Here is an 18,480-nt window from a genome sequence, read left to right as displayed (position 1 = left end):
TCGTGGGGTAGACCAGGAGCAACCACAGGATACCATCCAAGGAAGGATTCTGGATGAGTATAAATGTAAAAATTGCCATATATAGTGGCCTACATTGATGACGTCATTGCGCAATCGCGCGTTCTGACGGATAAATGTAAATAGAGACCACAAGTTAATCCACATTGTGGCTCTATTGACAGGATGTAAAAGGCTTAACAGAGAGCCCTAATGTGGCCTGCAATTAAAAATCATGGTTATCAAGTCGTACTCCAACGGCCTAATGTAAATAATGTGACGTAATCGCGCGCATGCGCTAAGTGACGTTATGACTTGGAGAGAAGCTCGAATAGAGCCCACAAGTTTGTTTACACTATGAGTCTAATGAAAGGATGTTAAAGGCTATTAAAATGGATCACAATAACGTCTGAATTTAAATTATCAAGTTGTTTAGAATAAGTGGTCACAATGTAAATAATGTGACATAATCGTGCGCAAGTGCGTTGCAGGTTGTAATGTAAGAAAGGATTGTTAAGTGGGGCAAGAAGACCCAATCATGTATCCGAATGATGATAGAACATGAACAGACTACTAAGTAGTTAGAACCTTCATGTCAAGAAGTGAGTAATTATCTGTACTAACCCCTATGAAGAGGCGTACCACTCATGAGTTGTTTTCGTATATGTCAAAAGTATAAGTCAAGTGCTAGGTGTGAATTTAACCTGTCTCAAAAATAGATATCACAATCTGTGTGTTGGACATATAGAACACATAGGGCCTCATTACGAGTCCGGCGGTAACCGAGCCGGAAAAACTGCCAGGTTACCGCCAGACTCGTATTACCATTCTGCCTCCATGATTCCAGGAATTACCGGGGCATTACGACCCCGGTGACCCGGGAATTCTGGAGGCAGAATTTCGTAAGTCCCCATTCCGATGGAGTCCTATAGGACTCCATGGGGATGGGGACCATGGAAATACCGGTTCTGTCTCTGATGGAGCCTGTGTTTCCATGTCCGCCTGCAGGCAGGTGATGTTAAACCCACCAGGTCAGGCCTGCAGGACTCCTAATCAGCCGATCTGGAAAGAACGGTGGTGGTGGTTTTACCAGCAGGATCGTAATGAGGCCCATAGTCAAGCCAATCAACCAATCAAAAGGTATTACATCAATTTGCCAGATTCATCATGACCTGTCTCTTCAGGAGTTCACATTCTCATATTTTGACATTGTCTGCGTCAATACACCATAGCATATTATTTCCAAAGAAAAGTGTGGATGTATAATTCACATACAGATAGCTGCCCATCTCACAGATTTATGTATCTGCTAATGCATTCCTCACTCATGTAGTGGAACTTGTTTTGAGTCAAGGTGAATTTAAAGAAAAGGACCTAAATAAAGGTCCTCATTGAGTCCAAGTGGGGCTAATTATTCGAATTTGTGGATCCAGTCTAATTCTTTCTGAGAGAGGCGTTTATTAAGATCACCACCTCTAGGCAGTAGATGGATCACTTCTAAGATGGCCCATCGAAGTTGGGAGATGTATCTGTTTTCATGAAAGTGGTTATAAACGGGCGATTTGACATTGCTTGTTCTGATGTTTGATTTATGTTCCGTAAGCCATTCTCTGATTTTCCTTGAGGTTTTACTGAAGTAAAATATACACCGCAAGGGCATTTAAGAGCGTAAATTACATTTTTACTCCCACAGGTTGCATGATCTTTAAGTAGATTTGTATTTCCACTATTAGGGTGGCAGATATGATCTCCTTTCAAGATGTTGGAGCAATGCTGACAATTCAATCATGCAAACGTTTCATGTTTCTGTTTGGAAAGAAATATTTGATGTTGTTTTTTTCTGCCTTGATCAGTGAATCTCTAAGGTTTCTACCTCTTTTGTAGGCTAACATAGGTGGTTCAGGGAACAATTTGTTGAGAATGGGATCTGATTTAATTAGGTCCCAGTTTTTTTAAATTATTTTTTTGATTTGAAAACTTTGGTGTATTTCAAAGTATGTATCAATCTTGTATTGTCCTTTTTAGGTTTTTCTTTTAAAAGGTCTTCCCTTTTAAGAGGTTCCATCCATATGGCAGTATTCATTGCCTGTTCAGGGAACCCTCTTTTCATGAATCTTCCTTTCAGGTTCTCCAATTCGATGGCTAATTGGTTAGTATCAGCCATTATCCTTTTAGCCCGCAAGCATTGGCTATAGGGCAAGTTCTGTTTGAGGTGAGATGGATGAAAGCTCGTAAAGTGCTATTAGCATATGTAGGTTTCCTGTACATTTCTGTGGTAAAGTTGTTACCGACTCTCGAGATGTTAACATCTAAAAAATGAATGTTGGGATTGCCGATTTCTAAGGTAAACAGTATTTTTTCTTGGCAGCTGTTCAGATAACTGAAATATTCTTGTAATTCTTCTTGAGAGCCATGCCAGATACCAAAAATATCGTCAATGAAGCATTTCCAAAAAATCAGTTTAGTTTTCCATGGTTCTTTGTCCAAAATGTGAGTTTTTTCAAAATGAAACATCAAGATATTCCCATAGGCTGGTTCTAAGGAAGAGTCCATAGATGTTCCTGTTGAATCGAAAATAATTATTGTACAGAATGATATTAATCAGCTCAATTGTAAATTCTTTGTGTATAGAAATATCGTTGTGTTGGAGCAAAAACCATTCTAATGCTGCAATTCCTTCTGTATGGGGGATGGAGGTGTGTAAACTATTGACATCCAGCGTGAATAGTATGAGTGTTGGTTCATCGTTCTTCATTTCATTCGATAGTCGCAAGATATGTGAAGTATCTTTCAGGTATGTGGTGGTCCTCTGTGCCAACGGTTGCAAGGCTCTGTCCAGGTAAATAGCTAACGGGAGAAATATGCTCTCAGTGCCTGCCACTAAGGGGTCTGAATGGAGGGTCGTTCATGTTCTTGTGCACCTTTGGTAGCACATAAAGTACTGGAATAACAGGGAATTTTGTGTTAAGGAATTTGCTCGTATGATCTGATATCCAACCATAGTCTAAAGCTTTGTCAATGGTTTTCTTTATGACATCTTTGATGGCCATTGGCGGATCTTTATCTAGCACCATGTATGTTCCTTCATCACGTAACAATTTGAGGCATCCTTCATTGTACATGTCAGTGTCCATCATTACCAGAGCCCCGCCTTTGTCTGCCGGTTTAAGTATAATCGTATTGTCCTCAGATAGTTCTTTAATCAATTTTAATTGGTGTCTCCTAATGTTAATCTTATTTTAAGTACTGTACTTCAGGCGTCTTAATTCTTTGGTGGTTTTTAACTTAAATAGATTGATGACTGGATGATTGATTTGAGGATGAAATGTGCTCTTACTTTTAATTTCCAGGAACTCATGTTTTTTCCGTTGCACAGTGGATTCTGGTATGGAGTCGAAGAAGACTTTAAGTTCCATTTTCCGGATACGTTTTCTTCCTCAAAAATAGTAGTTTGGTTAGTACGAATGAAGGAGATCCCTAGATTTAACGTGTCTTCCTGTGCTTTAGTCAAGTGTTTTGATGAAATGTTGAAAATAATAGAATCCTTTATTTGCTTTTTTTGTCTGGGCTTTCTTTTTCCCTCTGCGAGTTTGTCGCCTCCTTCTAAAAAAGGATGGGGTTCCACTGTTGGTGCTGTGAAGGTAGAGGGATTTACTGGTGTCCCGCCCTCTCTTGCTGGTGGTTGATTCCCAATGTCAGTGGTATTTGTGTTGTCACATTCACCGCTTGCTACGTCAGAACTGTCTGTATTGCTGTTGGTACCAGGTTGTCTGGGTGGTCTTGCAGGAATTCTTGGAGGTCTTAAGTTGTTGTAGTAGTATTCTTGCCAAGAATATACAATATCTTGCGCGTAATCTAGGGTGTCGCTACGAAATTATCTGATTTTTCGTTGTTCAATATCTCTCTTATAAGACTAATTTCTGGTTGGAGTCATCAAGAATGAGTTTGAGTTCATCCCCAATTTTTAACTTGGAGAGTTGCGGTGTAATTTCTTGATTAATTGAGGTCAGGGATTTTGATAATTCTTCTATTGTCAGTAAAATCAGATCCAGGGAGCATTTGTTGAGGATCTGTTCACACTTTTTCACAAATGCCTGATTCTCCTTACATAATGAAGGTCTAAGGTAAACTCTGAGACCTCTCGGTATTCTTTTACTTTTGAAATACCGTGCTAGTGTCGTTGCGTGCAATTTTTGCAATATTTCACGTGAAATTCATTTTTCCATGGGACTCCATGGGAATGGGGATTAACAGAATTCCGCCTCGAGAATTACCAGGTCACCGGGGTTGTAATGCCCCGGTGATACCGGCAATCACGGAGGCGGAATGGTATTACAGGTCCAGTGGCAGCCTGCCGGTTTTTCCGGCACGGCTACCGCCGGACTCGTAATGAGGCCCAATGTCTTCCGGAATCCTGGTTTCAGGGGAAACCAAAAGCCCATGTCTGAGCTGCTCTACAATGCTGCAACTGCCGTGATAACGTGTGAGATGTGCGGGTGAAGCAAGCGGCTGTCGTGGATGCCGGGGCTTTCATGACTCTGCTTTCCCCAGTACTCAGGCCCTCGTTTTCGAGCTTAGATTAACTCTGCTTTGTTTCACATTTAAATACATACAAGAAACAGAGTTGTTTGCACTTGGGGTTGTCACATTTTCTGGCACTTTCATTTGCTTCAGCAGAGCATTTAAAATGGCAAGCAAATAATGGAAGCTGGCTGCAGACATAGCAGTGAGTGAGAAATGGGGAGTGGCTATGAACTGTGGCATGTCACATAAGAGTTGTGAATGCAGGGTGGTTAGAAATAGGAGAGATAGATAAACTGCATGCCGTGAAACAGTGTTTGCAACCAGGTTATGGTATCATGCATTTTCTTTCACTGTGCTTCTTTGTCTTGAGAGTACAGTTGTAAAACCTAGGGAGATTTTGTTATTCTCACATTTTGCATGGTGGTACTTGTAGGCTTCTGTATAGGATGGGGAAAATAACTGTACGATCATTCTCTTTTTGATCATAGTGTGACTGTAATTGTTAGGAGTTCTATTCAGAATAGACGGGTCTCTCTTCTCCCGGGTCCCCTATGGCAGCTATGTTGGACCCACCATGGTCTGGCAGCAGTCGGGAGGTTCCCTATGTAAATATCCATGATTAAGATTATCCTAACCCTTTCCAATATGGCCACCATGTAAGTTCATGTTCCCCTCCCAAGAGGACTGACCACACTAGGCGGCATCAGCACGTTATTGACACGAAGTGCGCAAAGCTAAAAGGGAAGAAGAAATAAACCACTGCGTCTTGCAAACATGAACTACGATGCATGCCGGATCATCACATAGCTTAGGTAATACGCCTTTGTTATTTTCCTACCTTGTTCCTTGTTGTCCTGTATGAGGTCTTCCTTTACCACTATATTGTTTTTTCTCTGTGTCTCTCGAGGAACTCTCAAGACATTTGATCCCTTGTCTGGTTCTCTGTGGATGAACAGAGGCTAGCCAGAGGTACCAGGGTGGTTTGAGCACCCGGATAGGGGTGTTCAGGGAAGCCCCTTGTTAAAGCGGGATCACAGGGGTATCTCTATATTCCAATCTATTCTTGCTGGTCTTTCATTAATTGTTCCCACTACAGCTCCTGCCTGAGATGCCCAGAGTACCCTGCCAAGAAGTGCATGTCATAAGCCGCTTTTATTTGTGCGCAAGATTCCCATCCCCGTAGATTTTACTCTGGGAGTGATCTCTTTCCCAAAGGGAAGTTGACAACTCTTCATGACTCCCAGGAAGTTGTTGCATCTCAGCTAAGTCCTTCGAGATCTGACAGTAATGATGTATACATAATCTGATTGTTTTACTAAATGAATTGTGCTTTTCAAGTCATCTTTTTTTAAAAAAAAAGTATTATTCTAACATTTACGCTTTACAATTTTGTCTGACTTATCTGCCATACACCGCCACAGGATATGGGTACTCTGAGTAAATGTTTTTCCATTTCCCACATTTTGTAGGACCCGGCTTTAGGTGGATTATTAGGTGATTTGGCCTATGGGGGAACAGAGATATTTTCTGAGATTCTGCTGCCGCTTAAAGACTGGTACGGTTAGGGTGTATATATACATTGGGGAGCACACAGTTGTCACTGTATGAAATCATTCAAATATTATTGGTGTGTATGGGAAAGGGTTATTTGCTTTACAAACCTATATAACAATAATTTAACGAACCGCACCACAAGCAGATGCGGTTCCACAATTGCACACATTCTCGGAATCAACCTTCCTAAATTACTGACTATTCAGAATTTGATTGTTTTTATAGTTTGTGTATTTTTGTTTTAAGTCATCAAATCAAATAAACCATCATTACTTGTTCCATAGTGTGTTAAAACAATATACAATTTCAGAGTGAAGAACTCCCCTGAAGAAGTACAATATTTGTTCGAAACAGGTAAGCAATACATCATAAAAAGGAGGAAGAATTGATAGCCAGGTGTTTACTTTTGTCTTGTTGAGAAACTATGTATTTGAACGTTGATAGGTTTTTGTTGATAATTATTTATATCATGAATTGCATCTTTAGTATAGATGATGACATTTGAAATTGTAGATTGTTTTAACACATTATGGAACAAGTAATGGTTTGTTTAATTTCATGACTTACAAGAAATGTATATAAACTTTAAAAACAATCAAGTCTGAATAGACAGTAATTTAGGAAGGTTGATTCCGAGAACGGGTTTCGATTGTGGATCTGCATGCGGTTGCGGTGCGGTGAAATACGTTAAGGTTAGGGTATAGCCAGTGGCATGAGACGATCTCCCTGTAAGCAGCTAACGTGAGTGAAACTGACCCCACCTCTCAGCCATCTGCCAGTAGGATTTGTATTATTATTCTTATGTTTTTAGGTAGTGCTTCATGCCGGATTAGTCCTGCTTCTGAGCAGTTTAATAATAGTGTCCTTAACCAATGAAAGGGAATAACATTTTTCAACTTCGGCAGGAGGAAGGGAACAGTAGGCCCTGCTGGGATTCGAACTTGCGATGGTCAGGCTGGTTTCATGTCTGAGACAAGCGCTTGGATCAATGAGCTCTGCTCACCGACCTAAATGCTGTACTTTTTCCCTGAAAAAAGCATTACAAAGAACGATGGAAAATCATCCATTTTACATCAATATTTTCCAAAGTTGCTGGCTACAAAATAACTCGCAGGATTTATAAACAGTTTAAAAGAGGAACGTATGAGATATTAAGATCCTTCAAAAGTTCATGACAGCCACAATGCATAGGAACATTTCTCCATAGCAAATGTAGAGGAGCAGATGTACACATCCGCAGGAGATCCAACCACCCTACTTCTCCTGTATTGGAGACAATAGACCATGCCCTGTCTAACACCAGCTATTGTACCAATACCACAGCGAGTATTTGGAAGATGGTATCCAATGAGCCAACCATATCGAATGTACCCTCGAGTTGATGACAGCCTGCAGGAGGAAGTCCCTGGAGGAATATGAGAAAGAGCTAAGAAAATGGACTAAAGTGTGCACAACGTCCTGAAATACTGAATGAAAATGATGTATGGATCCTAGTGGGGAAATGACGAAGTAAAGAATCAAGTGAACCTTGCACGGTAAAAAGTGCTGCCGAAATCAGAAGTATGAAGAATGTACATACGCTGAAACGCAAGATAGATCACGTCATCGTATTGGCTAACTAAAAGTAGTGAATAGAATGCAGGGGAAGCCGCCATTGTACAGAGACTGGACATTGATATCATGAAATAATAAGCCAAAGAATCATGAAGAGAGAATGAAAGGCTGTGTCGCAGTAGAACAGCAGGTTGTTGGAGCTGCGTTGGAAGGCTGTCAGGCCTGAAGTCAAGAACTGAGAAGTCGAGGTCAGCTATCTACGCTGGAGAGGAACATGTGTGCAGAGGATGAATCCTCTCACGTTAAGGTTCAAGAAAGAACACAGAAGATACCAAGCCTTAATTCATTTAAAACATTTAAAAGCTTTCAGAATGAACAGAATCGTTGGCTCTTGTCACGTGAGTCCAGGATGGAAATAGGGCTTGAACTTGGAGTTCCAGACACGATAGCGATTGCCCTCACCCCCGTTGCATTCCCAGGATGAGAATACTCTGCAAGGCCAAGTACAAAGAGAATTTCATGACAGAAGGCTTGGGCGATGCGAGATGTTTGGCAATTGGGTGGTAGGGCAGCCTCATGACCTATCTACTTGCACCTGGGTCTTGCAAGAAGTACAGAGACAGTGGGCAGGTCCCTCTTTGAAGAAATCCCTGCTCGGTTTCCATGGGTGCTCCGTAGACAGAAGGTGAAGTAGTCGGATTGGAGGAGGAGTCGATACCGAAGGCCTCGAGTCGATTAAATGGATGTAAATAGACTAAGGGGAATGGCAATATAAAGGGACGGGATTGTGATATTTTATGAAAATAAGTGGGTAACAAGAAATTTTGTGTGGATAAAGGAATGCCTAGTTAATCCTATTTCATGTGAGATAGAAGAAGACGTCTTAAATTCCAGTCGGAATATTAAGAGAGAATACACATGGTCAGGACCGTGGAAGGTGACGTCTTAAACTCTGTACGGGGTAATATAATTGGAGGCGAAGAAAGAATACCTCTTACTATAAACGATTATAGGGAAAAGGTAAGGTGATCACTGCTTACAGGTGTAGTTGCTGATTATTTTGGCCCCAGTGCTTGCCTTTCACGTGAAGATTCTGGTGATACTATGGCCACCAGCAAGAAGGGTGGTGTCCATAGGTCATTAAGTAAAAACCAGGAGTTTAAATGTTCTATTCCTGGGCCACATGACAAGTCAAGGACAAGACATGAGGAAGTATGCCCTGCGGGCTCGGTGGCCTCTTCTCCTATGTCGACCAGAGACCGTGTGTGCAAGGTTTTGGTACTCAGTTCGCGAAGGAGACAGAGATTGCAAGGTAGCATTTTTGGTCCGGAAAAGAACAAAGTAGAGAACTCCACATCTATCAGTAAAGGCCCCTCGCAAGAATCTGATAATTTACAACTGACTCTGGATTCTGCATCATCTACAGCATATGGGAATACATTAAGAACGGTTCTTAGTGACACTACGGAGCCAGCTCCTACACCTGTTGTTCTTCCTTCTATGGAAGGATGGGAGAAATATATAGGCATAAGTGTGGCCCTCCCCATAAGTACGGTAGAAGTGTCGCAAGTGGGGCTTAGGCCTATCGATTCCCAACCTGAGCTTTTAGCTGTTTCCCAATGGCCACGCCTTATGGCTACCATTGATAAAGAGCTATTACTATGCACTAGTCCTTTTGATTTGGGCGTGCTGGTGGACTCACTGAGCAACTGGGTGTCGGATTTTCGTCCACCCAGAGCTAACTCCTTCTCACAAACAGACAAGTCTTATAATCCAACTGTCTGGCCGCAGGTTACTAAGTTGGATATGGCTTGCCAAACTAACATACAAAATTAGCTAGTCCATCAAGCCTCACAAACTGACCCATGCAGTTAGGAGCCTCCAATGCCCATCATTCCAACAATGGCTAATAAGGAAAGGGGTGAAACATCCAATACTGTTACCAGGCTTCCTATACAGGAACCATCGTTGTCCCCCTTGTTATATGCTTCAAAACCTGATCGAAAAGTGATTACACAACATTCTTCTGCGAACGATATATTTAAGCTGGGTCCCTTACAGAATTTTCGATATAGAAAGTCTTGTATGTCTAAAATAGTGGATCAGAGCACACATGACTTGATTATGGACTCAAGGAATTTTATCATCACCAATATTCGTAAGGTGGAAGGTCAGGAACCCAGAGAAGCTTTGTGTAATAAGGGTTGAGCCTGAACAAGACCGAGAACTAGGCCGGGCGTGGTTAGACTTTCCGACCTGAAGGTTCTCCGATGGGTGGACTCAAAGGACTGGTGTTCGCAACCAAATAAAGACTGTGTTCTGGTGGGTTGCGGGTCCAGCACCTTACCCGATTTTCTAAAATTATGCAAATATCTTCCCAGAGGGTCATCGAATTGTAATTTGATTTTGTAATTTACTCTGATTTATTTGGGTGTATTTCCATACAAATGTTTCCTTAGGTATAATGTTCCTCTCAATATTTTACTATTAATGGTGGTCTGCATCCTGTATGGTCAATACACTTGTTGATCTCTTGTTATTGCATAACCTGTTGATTTTTTTTTTTTAATGTTTGGTATGTTGTTTGTATTGTAGCGCCCTCACACCTATGGGTCTATGGAGCACTATATAAATGTAATAAAGTAAAAGTAAAGGGACTGTTAATGTGTATTGTTTTATCATTGTGATTGTTATTTGATGTATGAAGTTCTGAAAAGTGATACATTGTGAAAATGTGGAAGTGAAGTTGGTTTGAGTTAAGTGTAGTAAACAATTGGCGCCAGTCAGAAGAAAGATAGGTTGTTGAGACAAAAGTGGCTTCAGCAGCGATTGATGGTGCTCGCTCCCATTTATGGTTTTTGAGATTAAGAGTTTGAGCAATAAGCTTTGAGATAAGTAGAGATTTATTAAATATAACAAGATAACGATCTGATAAGTATCAACAGTTAATTGTGACTTGTCACTATGGAGGACACACTGCTTAGGCACCTTTTATAAAAACATTACCACAACATGCGCCCATGCTCAAACAGTACAGTGCAGAATGGGTAAAGGGCACAGCTGATAAAATGTTCATGCCATGGCCACAAGGGGGATCATTATCAAAAGCAGTATTACAACACTTGACCACACATGTGCATGCTGCGTACACAGGAAAGAAATTAGAGAAAATACTGGCAATTCTAGAACTCTGGAAAATTGATCAAGAGGAGAAAGAGGACCAGCCACAGGAATAGTGGATGCTTAATCAGGCCTGCCAAACTACACCTCCGGAGAGGTATCAAGACCACTAGCGTCATGCAAGGACTGACGGAGTTCCTCCAACTGACTGTGCCCAGACACAAGGTCATCAGGAACATTAGGAGGTAAGGTTGGAACAAATCCAATCTGGGAGGACGGACAGAGTAGGGCTCGAAAACAGGCCTCACAGATTTTCTGAGAGCCTTCCTCCGAGGTTCCACAGCCGGGGACGCATGCCGAATCCTCTTATAGGCGTCTCATGTCGAGGGTGACTGAATACTTGGGGTGGTCTGCTCCACCTGCATGGGCCATGAGAGCGCAGTACCCAAACCTTCTAGACATGACCATCTTCTCTCCACGCCGTCTTCCCTACCTAGACAATCTGCTCTCACGGGAGGGGGGTCGGGTTCTCCATCCGGAGGTCAAGTCTCTTAGCCTTCATGCTTGGTATCTGAAAGGTTGAGGTATAAGGATTGGGGCCTCCCCGAAGACATGATGGAGGTGTTGCTTTCGGCCAGAAGGCCCGCAATGAAATCCCTGTACCGTTGCCGTTGGAGTAAGTTCTGCGACTGGTGCAGGGTACAGAATGTGGATCCTTTCCAATGTCCCATTCCTTTGGTTTTGTCTTTTTTGCTTTCTTTAGCCCACAAGGGCCTGCAAGTGGGTACCATTAACGGTTACCTGGCGGCGCTGTCCATATTTAAGCGATCGTCTGAGGAATGTTCTTATTTTAGGATCCCTTTGATTTCTCAGTTTCTAAAAGGGCTAACTAATGTGTTTCCACCGTCACCTTTCCAGGTGCCGGGATGGGATTTTAATTTGGTTTTAAAGTTCCTAATGGGAGCTCCGTTTGAGCCCTTACATTCTTGTCCATTGCGACTGTTGTCCTTTAAAACTGTATTTTTGGTTGTGGTTACTTCCGCATGCAGAGTGAGTGAGTTGCAGGAACTCTCCATTAAGCAACCCTTTACTGTGTTCCCTAAGGACAGGGTTGTCCTGCGGGTGCAGCCTTCTTTTCCTCCCGTAGGTTGTGTCGGAATTCCATTTAAGCCAGAAGGTAATCCTTCCGGCGTTTTATCCTCCTCCACATCCTGGTAAGGAAGAGGAGAGGCTCCATAGGTTGGGTCCTAGAAGAGCTTTGAGTTTCTATCTCTCACGGATGTCCCGGGTCAGAGTGGACAATCAGCTCTTTGTTGGGTATGCTGGAAGGCGCTTAGGGTAGGCGGTTTGCAAACAGACCTTGTCTAAATGGATCATTTTGACGATCTCTGAGTGTTACCGTTTGGCGGGAAAGGACCCTCCAGTAAGCTTGCGGGCTCATTCTACTAGGGGTGTGGCTGCCTCCACTGCTCTACAGAGGGGTGTTCCGATTTGCAATATTTGCGAAGCAGCCACATGGGCCTCTGTCCATACTTTTGTGAGAGACAATTCCTTGTACTCCATCCATGGGCAGGATTTGGCCTTTGGTAAGGCAGTCCTTTATTCAGCCATTTGAATTGGGCATTCTAAAATTATAAATGTAAATTCTTTTCCCACCTCCGTATGTTTGTACTGCTTTGGGAGTCTGTCATAGATGTGGAATACGTCAGAGGACACGATCCCCTCGAAGAACAAGTAACTTACCTTATCTGGTAACGTTCTTTCGATGGGATGTTCCTCCGACGTATTCCACATCGAACCCTCCCAGCCTGCCCTGCTACTAAGAATTTCTTATGCGATTGCTGCTTATGTTTCCGCAAGGCTTTCTGCAGTCATACTGGCAGGAGATTGGTGCCACACATTTTGGGAAGGCTACAGGCGCTGTGTGTCCTATATATAACATCCGGTGACGTCGACCCTCGACGGAGGCCCTTGAGGGACAACGTATCGACGCAGGATGCCCTCTGCCGAAAAAAAATTCCAAAGCAGCACAGCTGTGGACATTACCTGTCATAGATGTGGAATACGTCGGAGGAACATCCCATCGAAAGAACGTTACCAGATAAGGTAAGCAACTTGTTCTTCTACTGGGGAAGGGCCGGGGACTGGAATTATCCTCATGGTCGATGAGGAGAGACCCTATCTCCAGGATAGCCTGTTAGCCCTCAATTGGTCCTCTATGGCCACCTGGATGATGAGAATAGTCAGAGGGTAGTAGCGGTATCTTATCACTTGTGCCCAAAGGGATTGTGGGACATGTAGTGCCTATGTTACTGGCTTCTGCAATGCCTTTTGGGCTGAAGTGCCGTACCCCTGAAGATCCCCTGTGTATCACCTCCAGGTCCACCATCCAAGAACATAGGGTGACAGACCTCATCAGCAAGCAGAGGACTCCGGCACAGTTCCCATAGGAAACCTTTGCACCTGACAAAAGCATTCGCTACAGAGTAGGCAAATATTTGTGCCACATCAATGAAGCAGTGGCCGGTACAATGTGCCACTATCACACTGGGAAACATGCCAACCATAAATCGTTTGCCGGTAGAAATTATTTTATTTTTTAAATATGGCATCTGTCGCTATTATTACAATTTTGAATATTATGTTCACGGTGCGCAGTAAAAATAACTGCGACAACAACGACACTGAACATTAAGAGGAAAAATGAATGCTACTGAAAATAAGTACGCTGAAATGAATGCCAAAATAATCAGATTTGAAAATATAATTAAAGCAAATCATGAGACAGATCAAATCCAGCAGGCAAACACCTCTGTCCAGGAGCGTACCGGGTAAGAAGGTGGGTTTCAAGGATCCCCCACACCCCCCACCCCTGTTTTTAAAGTATAGCTTGGCGGATGTAACTAGGTAACGGCCTGATGTAGCTGTGTCGGAATTAATACTGTCCCCTCATGCTGCTGAATACACAAGAAGCTACAGACAGATTGCTTTAAAAAAAAAGACGTGTTTTTGAACAGAATAGTTTTTTTAATAGAAGCAAATGAAAATAATACATTTAGATATGTTATACTTATTTCATCTAAAATGCTTCTATTTTTACAACTTTCAATGTAAAATGTTATTTTTTCACAGCGTTCTTTTCAGTCCCATCATTCCAGTGCTACTTAACGAAATACCATCAGAATTAGAAAACCTAAAATAAAGTTAGAATGTCTTTGGTGTTCCATGCTGCTGTTACCACATGCTATGTTACTGTGAAAGTTTATTCGCGCGTTGCACGTATAATATGAGTAGCTAGCAGTAATTGTGGGTTGTTTCTCAAATGTAATAGGCTGTTACTACTACATAATTCTAAAGGGTTATTTATTACGCGCTTAATACCGATGAGATTTCTAAGGGGGACCGGGATTTGAACCTGTGGTGCTCTACTCCATCTTGTTTACAGACGAGCGCGTTGCCGCTGAGATATACTACCCCCTGTGTGTGCGCGCGCACGCACGCGCACACACACGCGCGCACACACACGTGCTGCTCAAATGGGCAATGGTGCTCTGTTACAGGCATAAGTACAGCACCATATGGGACAATCTGTCAGTTTCTAGATTTGCCATTCAGATGTCTGCATTTTGCTGCTATTTTAACATTCCCCTAGTTAAATAGATGTTGTAATGCCAACTTCAGTGGTGCCATGCCAGTTTCACATTGCCCTGGTGAAACGCACGGTCATGTTACTCCATTTTCCCGTTTCCTCCGAAAACATTCAAATGCCTGGTTCACTCGCCCCGGTTAAGCACAGGCGAGGGCACCCTGAGGGTTGCTCCCCCAGTTTCCGACTGCCCCTAGAAAGTTCCCATATCACTTTTCAGTGGATTTTCATTTCAGTTTAAGAAGCCGGCCCTTGCTGCTTTGCTCCAGTTAAGCACATGTTACGGAAAAGAACCACGCCGGTTTCACAATGACCCTGGAAATTGCCACATGCCATGCCCAGTTAGCCACTCAGCTAAGCATTATGCCAATTCCTAGCCAGACGAATGCCTGCCCCCAGCCCTTCCATCGCATCTTCTGCGCTCTGTGGAGTGGAGACTGGGCGTGGATCTCTTGCATGCTGTGGCTAGAGACTCAAGCTGCACCCACTAACAAGCCCCATCGGGCCATGCGCGTCTGTGGCTACTTGCTGTCTGGTTCCCAGCGGGAATGGCATAAGGGTCCGCTGTCGGACTTCCCGGGACGGTGGTGGGCCCTGTGCACTGATTTCAATGGGCCTGGTCTGTCCGTGTAATAACACAGACGAGCTGGAAATGGATGCAGTTGCTGCCCGATGCTTGGCCAGTGTATTAGCCACATGTGTCTGCCACTACCACACAGTAGGCTAGGGCTTCTGGAGTAACACAGCAAAGGCCCCGCCCTGTACCCTTCGGAGAGTTGGGACATTCTGGGAGATGACACAGGAGCTCATTTGCACTATTTGCGTAAATTGCGCAGAGGGGACGCTTTACATTTACAACTATGTACAAACAGGTTCCATTTGTGCAATTGTAACCGTTTTCACTACAGAATCCGAAATAAATGTGGAAATGTAGGCACCATTGCCTGTACACCTTTGTTTCTGCGTTTTGCAGTGCTGATTGAGTAAACGCCAGCTGCAATTTTGGCATGGCAGTCCGCGTTGACCATGTATCCCTATGGAATCCGCATGCTCTTTGCTCGTGTAAAAAGCTGGCGGATTCCAAAGGAATCCATTGGTTTTAATCCAGCATGTAAACGTCATTCTGAACGTAACTCCCATTCTGTGCCCTGCGCTAAAACAACACCAAAATCCCCCAAAGCATAAATATTGGTGTTAAGGTGCAAAGAAAGGCGTAAAACACTTACACCTTACTTTTGCAACTTATTTTATGTTCCAGGAACCTGAAAAATGAGATCAAAAGACTTTAAACTGTCCATCATCTGCTCACAATCAACTGACCAAAGTAGCAAAACTCAAATTCTTCCATTTTAAATCTAATAAAAGACTGTCCCCCCTACATGCCACATCCAGATGCAGTCTCATCAAATCTAACCTTTCTTCCCAGAGGACTATGGTGCCACCCACAGAGATCGCAGGACGCTGCAGCAGTTCTATGTTCATGCTTCGCCAGGTTTTTTTTCCGCTTACTTTTCCCCCAAAAATATTTGCAGAAAAAAAAAAAAGTTTTAAATTTATTTGGGGTGGGGGCATTCCTCCCTCCCCTATTTTATTTATCCCGATACACCAGCCCACTCTATCCCTTATATGCCCTTCCCCAAAACCCCCCCATATTTTTTGATGTTTTTTTGGCAACTTTTTTTTCGGCAAAAAGTGCAGCGAAAAAAAAACGGGGGATGAAAGAACGTCGTACCCCTACAGCAAGCATGATCGTCAAAACTCTCCATTGCATCACCCTGACAACGGGATTCAGAGACTGGTTGATAAATACGAAATAGGCCCCCGAAACAAGATATTGTGTGCTGCACAGTGGCCGTCCCATCCCAATTGTACATCTTGATTCACTCTGCCCTCTTCGGGGAATGCCTTGCTGAAGTGCAGACCTAGTACATAGTAGTTTCTGAGTTTAGGTATCAAAACTCCATACTGATCCACTCATCCTTATTTGCAGTATGCAAGGGTACAACTCAGAGCCTAGAAAACGGCCTGTTTAGACCAAATTATAACGGGTCATCGTGCAATGATAGACCCATAGCAACCAACAGGCCACAGTCGATGAACTTGAGCATTGCGTCACATGGCAAAGCGTCATCAGATTGGTTGCTGGACTCTAAACTGTGCACTTGTATGTCGTAGGCCTCATCGAACCCAACAGTGAGCCCGCAGACGAGAGCGTCCGGGATTTCTTCTACCATGCATTCTGCCCTGATGAGACGGCTCTGAATAAGTACGCAGCCATGGGCTACACGTCGTGCGATGGCGGGAAGACCTATGAGGAGATCGAAGGAGCTGACTTGTGCAACAGCTGTGGCGAGACGGTGAGTGCGATTTCCTTATTTGTTCAATGCAAGCAATTCTCCCTCTCATCCTATCCCACAAGCATTGAAGGGAGAACCTTCTAATGGATCCTATAAAAATCCCTGTACTTTTTATCATGAGGAATCTTTAATATTCACCATTTGACTGGTGGACACCACACACTTGGCATCTGACTAATAGGTGTTACGTTTCCAAACCTCAGTGGTTCCCATTTCATGATTAAAAACGGAGTCGGCTCCGATTCATGTCCTTCCATCTACTTAGAATTCATCTATTTTTACAGTAATTTAGTGTGGGGTTCCTTATAAATAAGTCCCTCAAGACGGCCCCTCCACCTTGTCTCACATCACCTCTTCTTCTTTTGAAAATGCCACCATTCAACTCCTTTCTCCTACTCCTCTTACTGTTCCTTCTTTCTATCAACCACCTGGTCTTCTCAACGCCTTCTTCCCTGATCTGACCCTTCTCTTTGAGTCACTACCTACTGACATCTCTACAGAGCTGGGTCAGCCTGGTGCACAGGGACCGTCCATGAGCCCCACTGGGGGTGCCCACCTAGTCCTTAGCTTTTTTTTATCTTTAAAAAAAAGAGACACTTACCTGGTGTGCCGACAGCACATATTGTCTTCTGTTCCTGGTCGCCTGACTGTCCCTCCCTAGCTACTCATTGATTGGCTGCGGCAGGACAGGAAGTGAGGCGGCCAGGTCAGTAAGTCAGGCAGACACGCTCCTGCAAGTGCTTACGGCACACCAGGAGTGTATTTTTTGAATTTTTTTTTTTGTCCTCATAGATTGACTGGGGCAGGAGTGGAACACTTCTAAGTGGTGTAGTAAAGCAGCAGCACATTTAAACAGGTACGTGACCTGTTTTTCGAATTTTATTTACCCCTGTCCCATTTAGCCATTTGTGTTGCCCCAAACACGTTTTGCCATTTTCCTTGACCCCCACCTCAGTTCCATTTAGCCCCTTTAGCTGCCCCATAGTCCTTTTAGCTGCCTGACCCATTTTGCCCCTTTCATTGACCCCATAGTCCCATTGTTGAGGGGCAAATGAATGTGTCATTCATTATGTCAGCCCCTACCCTGCCTCAATGCTATAGAAATGGAAGATGCACCCTGCTTATGGCACCCGTCTCCTCTCCGCCACCATATCCCAGATGCGAGGGACATTACTATGGAGGACATGAACATGTTGTTACCAAAGACACAGATGACGTCACCACTGAAACGGACACACGTAGGTGCAGTAGACACAAAGCAGATCTGCATCCACCATGAAGCTAGAGGAACACTAGCTCAAATTGCACTTAGACATGAAGAATATGCTTGCATCCACTAGGCTAGAAAACACATGTTCCGTTTATACGCTGGAACGCAAGATGCATAAGAATACATATAAAGCTTGCGTAATGCAGAAATGCAGCAAGAATGAGTGGCCATTTTAGACAAGATGGACGGTGCAACCATGTTTGAGTGACTTGGAGACATTGAGAAGCCTCAAAGCTGCAGGGAGACCTGCCCCGCTGAGGTGGCAGAAAATTCAGACCTGAGCAGCGGAGACAATAATCATACAGTATGTGCGAAGGTTATCGCACACAGTGAAGGGTGGATCAACACCCAAGAGGACAGACGATAACAGTTCCCAGGGATGAGACACATTTCCCTTAAGATTAAGGAAAGAAACGAACAATACTGAAAGGTCAGAGTCCCATTTAACTAAGGCTTAA

The 18,480-nt window shown here is 43.5% G+C and overlaps 1 protein-coding gene across 1 annotated transcript in view; it reads left to right on the top strand.

Annotated features, from left to right (window-relative positions):
- The window catches only part of LOC138473269 (uncharacterized), a 1,193,211-nt gene that overhangs the window by 631,499 nt on the left and 543,232 nt on the right, over nucleotides 1–18,480 (top strand). Inside the window, exon 5 of the mRNA XM_069611906.1 lies at nucleotides 16,571–16,752. Within this exon, the coding sequence (XP_069468007.1) occupies nucleotides 16,571–16,752 (182 nt within the window). The remainder of the gene's footprint in view (nucleotides 1–16,570; nucleotides 16,753–18,480) is intronic.

The sequence above is a fragment of the Ambystoma mexicanum genome, chromosome 8 (genome assembly GCF_040938575.1).
Source record: "Ambystoma mexicanum isolate Mex_15411 chromosome 8, UKY_AmexF1_1, whole genome shotgun sequence".
Lineage (NCBI taxonomy): Eukaryota > Metazoa > Chordata > Amphibia > Caudata > Ambystomatidae > Ambystoma > Ambystoma mexicanum.
The sequence above is the reverse complement of the archived record's forward strand: the minus strand, read 5'-3'. Positions and strand labels throughout refer to the sequence as shown.